This window comes from Spea bombifrons, chromosome 11 (genome assembly GCF_027358695.1).
Source record: "Spea bombifrons isolate aSpeBom1 chromosome 11, aSpeBom1.2.pri, whole genome shotgun sequence".
Lineage (NCBI taxonomy): Eukaryota > Metazoa > Chordata > Amphibia > Anura > Pelobatidae > Spea > Spea bombifrons.
The window spans coordinates 4,895,252-4,909,472 of record NC_071097.1 but is presented as its reverse complement, the minus strand read 5'-3'; the positions used below and the strand labels follow the sequence as shown (position 1 = coordinate 4,909,472).

General features: G+C 49.3%; 5 protein-coding genes across 5 annotated transcripts; 2 read left to right on the top strand and 3 right to left on the bottom strand.

The window, feature by feature from the left end:
* Positions 1 to 401: 401 nt before the first annotated feature.
* On the bottom strand, positions 402 to 924 carry LOC128469308 (histone H2A type 2-B-like). Its single transcript, XM_053451127.1, has one exon. It carries the CDS (start codon positions 906 to 908, stop codon positions 516 to 518), a length of 393 nt encoding a protein of 130 aa, XP_053307102.1. The 5' UTR covers positions 909 to 924; the 3' UTR covers positions 402 to 515.
* A 289-nt stretch (positions 925 to 1,213) lies between these two features.
* On the top strand, positions 1,214 to 1,677 carry LOC128468623 (histone H2B 1.1-like). The gene has a single exon (XM_053450374.1). It carries the CDS (start codon positions 1,260 to 1,262, stop codon positions 1,638 to 1,640), a length of 381 nt encoding a protein of 126 aa, XP_053306349.1. The 5' UTR covers positions 1,214 to 1,259; the 3' UTR covers positions 1,641 to 1,677.
* Positions 1,678 to 2,376: 699 nt separating this feature from the next.
* On the bottom strand, positions 2,377 to 2,724 carry LOC128469442 (histone H4). Its single transcript, XM_053451263.1, has one exon. The coding sequence runs from the start codon at positions 2,696 to 2,698 to the stop codon at positions 2,387 to 2,389; it is 312 nt and encodes a 103-aa protein (XP_053307238.1). The 5' UTR covers positions 2,699 to 2,724; the 3' UTR covers positions 2,377 to 2,386.
* Positions 2,725 to 3,375: 651 nt separating this feature from the next.
* On the top strand, positions 3,376 to 3,904 carry LOC128469437 (histone H3). The gene has a single exon (XM_053451259.1). The coding sequence runs from the start codon at positions 3,380 to 3,382 to the stop codon at positions 3,788 to 3,790; it is 411 nt and encodes a 136-aa protein (XP_053307234.1). The 5' UTR covers positions 3,376 to 3,379; the 3' UTR covers positions 3,791 to 3,904.
* A 291-nt stretch (positions 3,905 to 4,195) lies between these two features.
* On the bottom strand, positions 4,196 to 4,990 carry LOC128469433 (histone H1B-like). The gene has a single exon (XM_053451256.1). The coding sequence runs from the start codon at positions 4,945 to 4,947 to the stop codon at positions 4,282 to 4,284; it is 666 nt and encodes a 221-aa protein (XP_053307231.1). The 5' UTR covers positions 4,948 to 4,990; the 3' UTR covers positions 4,196 to 4,281.
* Positions 4,991 to 14,221: the final 9,231 nt, after the last annotated feature.

Below are 14,221 nucleotides of genomic sequence, written 5' to 3'. Positions count from 1 at the left end.
TCTTGGCAATTAAGCTTTCAGAGGCAAGGGAGATGTCTACAGTGGAGCTACTCACGGCTCTCTCTCAGTGATTATCAAATTCATTAATACGCTCCCCAGACCATTGCCAGCTACACGATCATCACACAGCTGAGGGATTCCCCGGCTTCTGCCACATTAATTTGCGGTAAACCACAATTTCTTATGCAATGCTGCCACCGTGTGGTAGCACTTGCCCACCCACCTTTCTTGAGAAGCATATTTATCCGTGTAAGTGCTGGCAGCTTTGCCTCGAATTTTAGCCCTGAAACGGGGTAGGGTGTATGGTGTAGTTTGTATGAATGGTGTTTAGCCACCGTGAAGCTCAGCAACTAAACATCAGGCTGAAAAACTGCAGTGGAAAGCAGTTGCCTATAAAGAAGTTTGCAGCAAGTTTATAGCAAGACAGATATAGCTTGTTCCAGAGATTATGGGTGGCTCTGAAAAGAGCCTTTGGTGGTGTTGGCCAATTGCCCTGTAGTTACCGATTACCGCACTCACTTGCTCTTGGCAGGCTTGTGGCTCTCTGTCTTCTTGGGCAAGAGCACCGCCTGGATGTTGGGTAGAACACCTCCCTGAGCAATGGTGACCCCTCCGAGCAGCTTATTGAGCTCCTCGTCGTTACGAACGGCGAGTTGCAGGTGGCGAGGAATGATACGGGTCTTTTTGTTATCGCGTGCAGCGTTACCAGCCAACTCCAATATCTCAGCAGTCAGATACTCCAACACCGCTGCCAGATACACGGGTGCGCCGGCTCCTACTCTCTCGGCATAATTACCCTTGCGAAGAAGCCTATGCACACGGCCGACAGGGAACTGCAGACCAGCTCGAGAAGAACGTGTCTTCGCCTTAGCACGAACTTTTCCGCCTTGTTTTCCTCTGCCAGACATATCTCGACTCAACAAATGACCGCGCAGATACTTGCCTAAGTAGTATGGTACAAAGAAACGCCGCTCACTTACCCAGCTATTTGTAGCTTCCCCCGTGACGCTATTCGTCACTGATTGGTTCCTTTTCAAAACAGCCAATCGGGTGGAAATAGTCTGAGACACCAATCGGTGTAGGCACTGCGGTTTATGGGCGGCCGCATCTTCACACGTGACAACCTCATCGAATCGGAAGCGAGACAGCAGAACGGCCTTATTTGCATGCGGTGCCTATAAAAGGAAGGGCCCGGCGCAGTAACACTTCAGTATTCATCACGTTTACTTGTGTTAGGTGTTAAAAGGAAAGCAGACGCGATGCCTGATCCAGCGAAATCTGCCCCTGCTCCGAAAAAAGGCTCTAAGAAAGCCGTTACGAAGACCCAGAAAAAAGATGGGAAGAAACGCAAGAAGAGCAGAAAGGAAAGCTACGCGATCTATGTCTATAAGGTACTGAAGCAGGTGCATCCCGACACTGGCATTTCCTCCAAGGCCATGGGCATCATGAACTCGTTTGTCAGTGATATATTTGAGCGCATTGCTGGGGAAGCTTCACGCCTAGCCCATTACAACAAGCGCTCCACTATCACTTCTCGGGAGATTCAGACTGCTGTACGCCTCCTCCTTCCTGGAGAGCTGGCCAAGCACGCTGTGTCAGAGGGCACCAAGGCTGTTACCAAGTACACCAGCGCCAAGTAAAGTTCTTTGTTCTCTCTCTTTAAACAAAGGCTCTTTTGAGAGCCACCCACACGGTCTGTCTCAGAGCTATGTGAATTATGTAGCCTCTTTTGTTGGACTGCTAGCTCTGGGAAGAGCATTTGTGAGCATTGAAATGTGCTCCTCCCTCCTCCAGATCAGCTGGGGTGTTGTGCCCATCGACCAGACTGCTTGGCAAGAGGAGCCCAAGGTGAAGGGGCTCCTGTAATGGCAACGATCTGTACTCTGATTGGGTATTCCAGCTAATCGCTGATTTCTCCTGCTGGGACCCAAGAGATTAACCCCTTCACAGTCAGACAGAACCAGCGTTGCAGAGAGAAGGGGCTCCTTTAACACTGCGGCTGGCCTAAGCTGAGCTACATCGTGGGTCTATTGTCCTGAAAACAGGATAAGACATGAGGGGACGACAAAGTCATAATAACAAACACACACATACTGGGACATACAGAATTCAGATAACTACCACATACGGCGCCTATTACCCCTGGGACGTGTCAGCCCCCATTCAAGCGAGGCCAGCCTTTGGAGGACACCAGCTGCCGATCTCAGCACATGTTCTGCCAGTAGCTCAATCTATAGCCAGACCCAGCCACTGCCAAGCTGGTAATTTCAAGGCGTGCATAGAAAAGCGCGGGCAGACTCTGGGACAGCATGATCATAGCCTAAGAGAGGGTGTGGGTGGCTCTGAAAAGAGCCGTTGGGTGTTTCAGGGTCACGAGTGAACAAGCTTAACCTCCGAAACCGTACAGAGTACGGCCTTGGCGTTTCAAGGCATACACCACGTCCATAGCGGTAACGGTTTTCCTCTTGGCATGCTCAGTATAAGTGACCGCGTCACGAATCACATTCTCCAAAAACACTTTGAGCACACCACGGGTCTCCTCATAGATCAGCCCAGAGATACGCTTTACACCTCCTCTGCGAGCCAAACGGCGGATAGCAGGCTTTGTGATCCCCTGGATGTTATCCCGAAGCACCTTCCTGTGCCTCTTTGCGCCACCTTTCCCGAGTCCCTTACCTCCTTTGCCACGGCCAGACATTATCGCGTTTACTCCACGAGCTCCACAGCACAATACTCGCCTACGGCCGGCCCGCTTTCTTTTATGCGTACTGGACGGACCTGATGGGGAACCGCACCATGCTGCCTCAAGGGGGTGTTGCTTTTTGAATATATGCTTCTCATTGGTTGGCTGGAGAAGCTTCCAAACGTGCCTCAGCCACCGATTGGCTATTTAGGAATATCAAAAACCTTAATGCTTTTGCCTCCCTCACCGCCACGTGATCGCTTTCGACGATCCCTCATTTACCACTAGGTGGCAGCATATCGCTGTAAATAAACGCCAAACGGAGACCAAGATAAAGGCGGGCTTTTAGCTTTCGCCGTATCACTGTTAACGGTCAGCCAGTACACAGGTTCACTAGGTAGGAGGCTGACCAAAAGATAGGAGAAGAACTAAATAAAAAAAGAACCGCAGCTAACGAATAAATGACCGATTCGAGCATTTAATTTAAATAAATAAAAAAAAAAGATAACTCTCCACACCGAAGCCTCTTGATCAAAGGCTGGCTTTTTCAAACCATCGTCCTAGCCTATGAAAAAGAGGGGCGTGATTAAGCGTATCCAATCACATTCACCTCTACTCTATAAAGGGCTTGAGTTGTTCGCAGAATCGTTACAATTACGTTGTATTTGACGGTGAATCAGATCTGCACGCACCAGCATGGCTCGCACCAAGCAGACAGCCCGTAAGTCCACCGGAGGAAAAGCTCCTCGGAAGCAGCTGGCGACCAAAGCTGCGAGGAAAAGCGCTCCAGCTACCGGTGGTGTGAAGAAGCCACATCGCTACCGCCCGGGCACCGTAGCTCTTAGGGAAATCCGCCGTTACCAGAAGTCTACGGAGTTGCTTATCAGAAAGCTGCCTTTCCAGCGGCTGGTCCGTGAGATTGCTCAAGATTTCAAAACCGATCTACGCTTCCAGAGTTCTGCTGTTATGGCTCTCCAGGAAGCCAGCGAGGCTTACCTCGTGGGGCTTTTCGAAGACACCAATTTGTGCGCTATTCACGCTAAGCGGGTTACTATCATGCCAAAAGACATTCAGCTGGCTCGCAGGATCAGAGGTGAACGTGCTTAAATAAACGTGGTGTTGGCGAACGCGATTTCCCCCTCACCCTCCCACAAAGGCTCTTTTAAGAGCCACCACATTGTCACTCAAACGAGCTTGTGTTTTGTGTTTCCCTTCGCATGCATGAAATTAACCCTGTTGCTCGCGCCCAAGCTTGAAATATCTCACACCGTTATCCCACTATCGAGCGAGCCGTTAAGCGGCCGAGTCCCCGGCTGGGCATAGCGAGTAACGGCAAAGCACAATCTTTAAGCCCGCCCTTATCTCTATTATGTTACGGACAGGGCTCCGAGCGAGAGCGCTGGCCGAATATGTGAATCCATGCATAACACACAAGTATGGGGCTAGGCTTTCAGCGGGTGGCCCACATAGCCGCGGCCGGTGATTAAACGCTTTTTCTTTTTTCGGAGGATATGATGGTTCTGAAAAGAACCTTTTGTGTGAAGAATTAAGTGGGAAAGCACACACCAGAGGCGCTGCAAAACCCACGCCCCCCCTTCTCACTTTTTGGAGGCTGCCTTTTTAGCCTTGGGCTTAGCGGGGCTTTTGGCTGCCTTGGGCTTAGCGGGGCTTTTGGCAGCCTTGGGTTTAGCGGGGCTTTTGGCAGCCTTGGGCTTTGTGGCCTTCTTAGCTGGGCTCTTGCCAGCTTTCTTCGCTTTAACAACCTTAGGCTTCTTGGGACTCTTGGCAGCGGCCGACGGTTTCTTGATCTTTTTCGGGCTTTTCTTCACTCCTGCAGGGGCTTTCTTGGGCGACTTCACAACCTTCTTAGGGGCTACTTTTTTAGGCTTTACGGAAGTTTCCTTCTTCTTTGATGTCTTCTCTCTGCTCTCCAGCTGCTTCTTGTTCAGCTTGAAAGAGCCAGAGGCACCGCTTCCTTTCAGCTGGATCAGGGTCTCTTTAGACACCAGACCCTTGAGAGCGAGCTTCAGGCGGCTGTTATTCTTTTCTACGTCGTAGCCGCCAGCAGCGAGTGCTTTTTTAAGAGCTGCGAGAGACACTCCGCTGCGCTCCTTGGACGCAGAGACCGCTTTCACAATCAGCTCGGAGACACTGGGACCGGACTTCACAGGACGGCTTTTTGCAGCTGCCGGCTTCTTCGGCTGTTTCTTCTTGGAAGAGGTTTCTGCCGGCGGAGGCGCCGGGGAAGGAGCTGTCTCGGCCATCTCAATGCCTGGATCCCACCACAAAACAGTTCAAATCGCACTTAAACACGGGGTTAAACCGCCAGAAGTTTGGCTTTTATAGACGAGCTGCCGCACATTCATTGGTTCATGAGCAGTAGCCTGCGAGCCTATGATTGGACGCCGTTTCTGAAACCTCCCCATGCTGCCGATCGCCGGGGCATCGCTGGATTTGCAGTCAGGGAGAGGGGGGTTTGAAAGGAAAATATATTTCCCGTTTGCGCGTAAACGTCTCATCACACTTCTAATTATAGAATCTAACTCCAAAGCAGTTGAATTTCTTTCACCGTGCAGCCCCCCCCCCCAAAAAAACCCCAAAAAACTGCCAGGGAACAGCACCCAAGAGGTGTGAAATAATAAATAAATAAAATAATGAATACAGATAATTAATACAATAAATTATTTAATACGGTATCACCTATTAAAGATTAATTTACCCTTAAACTTAATCTATAAATTTATATAACCCAATCATTTATTATTATTTAAGAATAGCCTAATATTTATACAGGACTGCCGAAAGGTAAGTACAAGGGGGGGAGGGACGGAGGGAGAGGAAGGGTAGATAAGGGGGGGGCGGCATTTTGCCTTGGGCCGGCCCTGCGCGTGAGCATACGTTAGTGAGGAAAGGGTTAAGCGTGAGAATGTGTTTGTGTGCATGCACCACTGTGTATTAATGATGTATATACTATTTCTTTAACGTGAGTGCGAGTGTATAGAACTAGAAAGGGGAAATAACAGGAAAGATCCTTGTGAATTGTGTGTGTGTGTGAACTCTGTAAAACACAGCTTTACATCTATGATCATATAGACTGACCTCTGTATAATAACACACAGCCTGACTTCTATACAAAACCCCCTGACCTCTGTATAAAACACACACCATGACCTCTGTATAGTAACACACAGACTGACTTATGACTATACGTTAATATTGGGGGCCCAGAGCAGCAGAGTTGACAAGGACTAGCGTGCCCCCCTCCCCCTGCCCTGTAATCAGCCCTTCGAAGCCTGTATATTTGTGAAAGGGGGAGCCGGCACCAGACTTACTGAAGAGGGCGGGGCTTCCTCTTCAGCAGCCGGCACCAATACAGAGACAGGGGAGGGACTATCTAGCCGTATACTTCCTCTCTCATTCTCCTAGCCCCTCCCCCGAGTGTCTGTTTGGATCAACCCCTTCCTTTCTTGTGTCTTCTGGAGATCCCAGATCTGCTCAAGGCAAGAAAAAGTTGGAGGAGGGAGAGAGCGGATGGACGTGAAATTACATTTTTAATATATTTTTTAAATAACATTTTAAATGGATTCCTGCCTTGAATAGGGAGCCGAGTCCCGCTCCTTAGGTATTTAATTTCTTGTTGTTCTTGTTGAGTACTTTGATGGCTTTGGCAGCAGTCCCGGTGTTCTTGTTGTGGTTTGGCAGCAGTCCCGGTTTCTTGTTGCGGTTTGGCAGCAGTCCCGGTGTTCTTGTTGCGGTTTGGCAGCAGTCCCGGTCTATTGATTGGTTGCGGTTTGGCAGCTGTCCAGGCGTTCATTGACTTGGTGTTGTGATAAATGAATGCCGGCGAGGAGAGGGTGCCGAACGTTCCTTTAATTGTCAGTAACAGGAGGGGATGCTTCTCCGTGCGGATTGAAAAAGCTCACACAGCTCCCTGACTGCGACTCGGATGATTGACTGCCACGCGGGGGCCACTCTCCCACAGCTTCCTGACGGCCACTCGGCCCCCCCCTCCAGAAGGCCACTCGGGGCCCCCACCCACAGCTTCCAGACTGCCATTTGGGGGCCCACATCCCAAGGATTCCAGGGGGCCACCCGGGGCCCCCTCCAAACGGCCAATGGGGGGACCCCCTCAAACTGCTTTCGGACTGCCACTCGGGGCCCCCCTCCCAAGGATTCCAGACTGCCACTTGGGGGCCCCCCTCCCACAGCTTCCGGACTGCCACTCAGGGACCCCCCTCCCACAGCTTCTGAACTGCCACTCGGGGGCCCCCTCCCACAGTTTCCTGATGGTCACTCAGGGGCCCCCCTCCCAAGGATTCCAGACTGCCACGTGGGGGCCCACCTCCCAAGGATTCCAGACTGCCACGCGGGGGCCCACCTCCCACTCCCAAGGATTCCAGACTGCCACTGGGGGACCCCCTCCCACAGCTTCTGGACTGCCACTCATGGGCCCCCCTCCCACAGCTTCTGAACGGCCACTCGGGGGCCCCCTCCCAAGGATTCCAGACTGCCACTTGGGATCCCCCCCTCCCAAGGACTCCAGACTGCCCCTCGGGGGCCCCCCACCCAAGGATTCCGGACTGCCACTCGGGCCCCCCCTCCCAAAGCATCCAGACTTCCACTCAGGGCCCCCCCCCCTCCCAAAGCATCCGGACTTCCACTCAGGGGCCCCCTTCCCACCGCTTCCTGGCCTCATAATGTGTATTTATACCAGCAATGTATTATATATATAAATAAAGTTAGTTCCATTTATATGTGATGGCTCAGAGTAGTAGTATTGTTCGACAACTAAGTAATGGATAATAAATTACACTGACATACTATATACAGTGCTGCAGAGTATGTTAATGTATTCTGTTACAGTATTATATAATTGTGGCATATTTGTCATATATATATTCATTGTCGCTTCCCAATGGTATTTCTTTGATTTACTGTAAAAGTTATGCCATAGTTAGTGTGACGGAAGCCTCCATCACTGGGGCCACTGGAGAAGCCTGACTGCCAGCCTCCTCCCTATTGACTATGGGCCCTGGGTTTGTAGAGACTTCTGTGGCTACCCCCAGCAGTATCATCCATCACTGGCTGAGGGGATTATCTCCAGCAGACAGCCAGGATCTGCCACCAGGGAGTGACCACCATTCTTTGATGTTTAATGTTGTATAAATCAGTCTCCCCCCCACCTATTGTATTGTTAATCCCGTTACTGCCCCTGTTTAAGGCAGATTAAGAGGGCGGTTTGTTTCCCAATATCTTGTTTTATGTAAATGTGTGTTTTGCTGGATATATCCAGTCCTGTGTGTGAGAAATAAATCAGTCTTCGTTTGGTTTTACCCTACACTGAGTCTCGGCGAGTGACTGGGGAACCGGGGAAAGAGTGTTGTCCCAGGCTAAGGGAGCACAAGACAGCGGAGGTAGTCGGTCGGACTAGCCAGCTCCGTAACAGTTAGTAAAGGCAGACAGATGCCCAGACTCTTCTTTAATTCTCTGATCAGGCCCCAGTTACCCCTGCATTCCTGTGAAAATATTTTGTCGTTCCATGTCAGTAATGTCACAGAGCTGGCTAGTACGACCGACTACCTCCGCTGACTTGTGCTCCCTTAGCCTTGGACAACTCGCCCTTCCCAGATTCCCCAGTCACTAGCAGTGTAGGGTATATAAAAATGAAGAACACTTTATTTTTTACACACATGGCTAGATATAGCCAGCAAAGCGAACATTAACATAAACAGTCAGGTATTGGATTACAACGGCTACAGAACCGCCCCCTTAATCTGGGTAATTTGGACTCCCAGGGGCAATAGGGCCATTAAAGTGATTAACAATACAATGGGGTCCCCACCTCCACTATATATTACTGGCCAACATTTCCAGGGAAAAGAATGGTTTGGCCGGTGTCAGACAATGATTGCGTGGAAAGAGTTAAAATGCTAGCATGTTAAATGTCCATGGGTTATCTAGTGTTTTTTTTAAAACATATGATTCGATGGGTAAATTGAATTGGCCGGGTTCAACAATGTCCCAGATAACACGGGGGGCAGCGACCACACGTCACATTTCCAATTTGAAAAATGCACACCTCTCAAATGTGGCCTTTTAACCCCCCAGACGAGGACAACAGTCCCACTCGCCAGGGGAGGGAGGCAGGGTCCATAATCTGTGGGTAGCACTCCATCACACTGTTGAGGTGAAAATATACTAAGTGTGACGAACCATGTCTGGTCTTCACTGTTATTATTATTATTATATTTATGTGTAGCCGGTTTGAATGTGGCTGCAGCTCCAGCCTTCAAAGAGACGATCCTATAATCCGGCTGGGGCTCTTAATCAGCCAGCACAGCCCTATCTGCCCAGACGGCACCCGCACTACAGGGGGGGATAACACAGGTGGGGGAACCCATTGTATCCCTTAATCCCCTCACCTGATACATCCCCTGTGTACCGATGGGATTTGTGATGGGATGTGACTGATGGGATTGGGGGTTGGGTTTGGTGCACAGTGAATGGAGATTGTATATAAGTTCTGTGTGTTTGTAATAAAGGGAGTTCTGTTTTTAACCTCAAAGCATGAAGTTCTGTCTCATGATTGAGGGAAGTGCTGGTCTGTGACTGCTTTCTTCGGACAGCCACAGCGTGTCCGCTTACTGGGAGAGGGAAGGAGCTGACGGGCGGATGTGTCCAGTCTGGGGCACAGGACGATCCGTCACACTAAGTATGCACTGAGTTCAGCCTTTGGAAATTGAGAAACAATTTCTTTTTAGTGCCTGGATTAACTAGCAAATCCGGCAACACTGAAATCTGGTACAGAAAAAGATGGAAAATCTTTTAGTTATCCCACCACTGACACCACATTTGTCACGGTCAGGACTGCTTGCCAAGCTGTGACGGTGTGGAGGGTGTGGGCATGAACAGAGCCGGCCTTAGGTGTTCCGGCGCCCTGTGCAAACTACTCCTCTACTATTTAACATAGAACAAAAAAAAACAACGTTTTCATTTAGGTGCAGAGGGGGCGGAAGCGGACCCCGCGGCGGCGGCGGAGGAGGACCCCGCGGCGGCGGCGGAGGAGGACCCCGCGGCGGCGGAGGAGGACTCCGCGGCGGCGGAGGAGGACTCCGCGGCGGCGGCGGACCCCGCAGCGGCGCCCCCTGGAGTGTGGCGCCCTGTGCGGTCGCACACCCCAAAGGCCGGCCCTGGGCATGAAGTGGTTAATAGCACCAGGCCTCTGTATTTACTATCTTCACCACTTAACAAGGCATCAGTTATACCAAATGAACCCCCAAATCCTGCCTTTATCCCCTCAGGTAGTCTGCCACCACTCACGATTTTGATACCGGATTTGTGAGAAATCCGAACTAGAACATTTATCTCTCTATGTATATAACAACCCACCACGTATTTGCCGGCTTAGGTGTTCTGGCGCCCTGTGCGGACTACTCCTCTGACGTCCCCCCCATCCCCCAAAAAGAAAGGAAAACAAATCTTGTCACGAATCTCCCCTTTCTCACTATCTATCCCCTCTCCCCCTTTATCACTATCTACCACCTCTGCCCCTTCACACTATCAACCACCTCTGCCCCTTCTCACTATCTACCACCTCTGCCCCTTCTCACGGCCTCCCCCCCGCCCCATCTCACTGCCTTCCCCTCCCCCCCATCTCACTACTTCTCATTATCCTTACTTACCTTGTTGAGTCCTGCGGTGGGAGCGGGAGGCGTCCATCTGCCGCGGTGCATGTTCACAGCTGAGCGCTGGAATATGACATCATATTTTGGTGCTCAGCATGAAACGCCGGCACCGGACGGAGTCACGGAGAGTGAGGGGCACCGAGCGGTTGCTGAAAACTTCACAAGAGTCGCTCGGCGCCCCTGCCCAGGACTTAAATTAAAAAATTGGGGTTTTTTTTTGTTGTTAAATATGTTAAATAAAGTTAAAAAGTGTATTTAACATGGAGGATGTTAAATAAAGTTAAAAAAAAAACAAACAAACTAAAAAAACAATGGTTTAATTTAAGTCCCGGCCACAGAGGTCGCACACCCCTAAGGCTGGCCCTGACTAGAGCCCAAAGACAGACTTGGATTATGAATATTTTAATAACAAAAAGACAAAGATTACACAGTGCTGCAATTACAAAAAAACAAGAAGTACAAAAGAAAACCAAAATGGCAAACAGTTCTTAAAACGATGGGACTTAAACACAGAACCCTCATGTCACACCAACCGGTGTAGTACGTACACGGACTGGCTACCCGGTAGAGATGGCACAGCCAATTTCAGTATGTGAGGGGTTAATTCGATTGTATAGGCATGTGGCGCCAAAAGGTCTTTTTAGATAAATTGGTCTTTTGAAGCTGGGACTCCAACCAAGGCCCTCTGCAAGGTGTGAAATTTCACAGGGAGGCAGTGCCTTTAAATCTGCTAGCCGAGTCCTTCACCATATGCCTGTATCCCCTCATAGATACTGGATTCTTTGATATGCTAAGTGACCACTAGCAGTCAAGAAAACCATTTCATATCCAGGTCATATCTGTGACGGGACCGACCTGTACCCCGACTGGGTACGCCCGCCGAACGTTGCTTCCTTCGCCCCATGGCCACCGGGGCACCAGAGATTAACCCCTTCACTGTCTGTGGCTAGCCGAAACTGAGCTACACAGGGTGGCTATCGTCCTGAAAAGGACAATACGCGATCATAGCAGAGAACACAGCTCTTCAGGAACCTCGGCCGTACTGTAGTATACTGAAGTATAGCAATACAGCACCCTACCGCCCTAATAAGGGCAGCGCCGAGGCTTACCTCAATAACAAGACAGGACTCGTAGTGAGGTAAAACAGGAACTCTCTTTAGTTGGGAACACAGGGGCATTTAAACAGTACAAGGGATTGAGTTACGTCCAATAGACACACAAGGGAATTGCGTCCAATAGACACAAGGGAATTGCGTCCAATAGACACAAGGGAATTACATCCTGCCCTCCTTTGCATATGACTGAGCATTAGCACTCAGCACAGTAGGGTGTCTCTACTGTAGTCTGTGTAAGGAGGGAGGGGGCAGGACATGTGGCACCGGGACAGGGTAGCAAACAAGGGGAACAAAAGCACACACCATAATCACAACATATACTGGGAAATGCAGGTATCACAAACAATAATTATTACAGACGGTACCGATTAACCCGGGGCCGTCACAATATCAAACACATATCAATAATAACTTATATATTCATTATCATACCTCCTTGTGTGCAAACCTAGAACGGGGAAAGCGCACCCTACAAAAAGAGTACAAACATGGCAGCGCCACTTAACCAGTTTGGAAGGAATTGTGAAGTCTATGATGTTTAGTCATAAGTAGCTAGTGTGACATATCTATGGACTTCACAATTTACAGGAAATTCATAAATGTATGAATTATGGCTGTGGCGAGCACAGGAGGGACGATAAAATGAATATAAATTATTTGGACTGATATGTTTCCACCACACAAGGGGGAGGTCACTTATGGTACACCTTCCCTCCGCTTATACCACCTCTGGGCCGGCTTGGAAACTCGAGATGAACTGGGAAAGTGTATAAAATTAACGAGAGAAGATGGGTCATTGTGCTTACTAGGGGCCAAGATCTAATTTTGAGTAAGTTGCCATCTTTCCTTGCCGGAGCCCTACGGACAGAAAAACTGTTACTTGACCATCTAAGTGAGTAGTTAGGTTTTCTGTAATTTTCTCCTTTTTATTTGTATCTGTTGGTGTAAATAATCTGTTTATCATCTTTTTGTGTATGCACTGTGATTTTTTGTTCATAATAAATATTCCTTTATTAAGTTCTGCCTTTGTCTGGTAAAGACTCACGTTACCTGTTTTGACCATTTTATTGGTAATTTTAAATCACGTAATTTTTGTGTTAAAATATACTGTGTGGGTTTTTTTAGTCTGGTTCGCTTGGGGTACCAAGGCACCCCATTTCTAAATTGTCTTGGTGGTGGCAGCGTTATTTTGATATTTGTTATATCATTATAGTTAAGTGCGGGTGGTAGTAAGGGTGGATATTTGTATTTTTATCACTATTTTCGGTCTAGTGCAGACAGATAGTGAATTTTAACCCTTTTACCACCAGAACCAAGTCACGCGCACGCTTGGAGTAGAGTGCGTTCGTGACAAATTGGTGGCATAGCGGTGGGATAGTTAAAAAGATTTTTCCATCTTTCTCTGTACCAGATTTCAGTGTTACTGGATTTGCTAGGTAATCCAGACACTGAAAAGAAATTGTCTCTCAATTTCCAAAGGCTGAACTCAGTGCATACTTAGTATATTTACACCTCAACAGTCCCCCCCCCTTTTGTTTTCTTTTCTTTTGCTATCATTTGTTTGGGCCGGTGTGATAAATGGAATACCAAACACAGTCCAAGAGTGCTCTGGAGCAACGTTGCCGTGAACAATGTATTCCCATCCGGGGAAAATCAAAGGATGAACTTATCCAAGCGCTTGTGGACTATGATATGCAACAAGCAGCGCAAAGTGATGCTGCAAACACTTCTGAGGGAGGCATGGTCACGCTGGAGATACCTGCAGCTTATGTCGGTGATGTGCCAAGATCTGGAGATCCCTTGGACTCTTATCTGCAAACTGTTTTCAAATACGTGGACCCAGCAGATGCAAACCTCAGACTGCAGCTTATCCTTAAATATCAGGAAGCTGCAGAGCGCCAGGCTGAGAGAGAGACTGCAGAGCGCCTGGCTGAGAGAGAGAGGGAAGCTGCAGAGCGCCAGGCTGAGAGAGAGACTGCAGAGCGCCTGGCCGAGAGAGAGAGGGAAGCTGCAGAGCGCCAGGCGGCAAGAGAGCATGAACTAAAACTGGCAGAGTTGGAGAGGTTAAGTGCCTCACCTATCAGTGTGGTTTCAAGAGACTCTTCTGCACCCAAACCACGTGCAGAGAATTTTCCCACTTTGGACAAAGATGGGGATCTGGATGTTTTTCTGCGCAGTTTTGAAAAGGTTTGCAGGCAGTACCAATTGCCAAAGGACCAGTGGGCAAAGTACCTCACCCCTGGTCTCAGAGGTCCTGCACTGGAAGCATTTGCAGAGCTACCAGCAGAATCTGACCAGGACTATGAGGCAATTAAGGCTGCACTGCAGAGACGGTACAACCTTACCCCTGAGGTGTACCGAAAGAAATTCCGGACTTTGCAAAAGCGTTCCACAGAGAGCTACACTGCAGTTGTGGGACACCTGACGACGGCCTTCCGGCAGTGGACTAGAGGGCTGGAGATTACAACCTTAGAAAGTTTGGAAGATCTGATCATCAAGGAACAGTTTTTGCAGCTGTGCCCAGCCAATGTACAAGAATGGCTACTGGACCGGGAGCCCAAGACAGCACTGGAAGCGGGTGAGCTGGCGGATTTCCACACTGCCAACCGAGCACAATCGGACCGGAGCAGAGGTTTTTCTACAGGAGCATCCAGCTGGAAGACCACTACACCACGGCTTCCCACCACCCAGTCTACTGTACCATCTTCTGTGTCAGTTTCTACCTCAGGGAGAGGGGG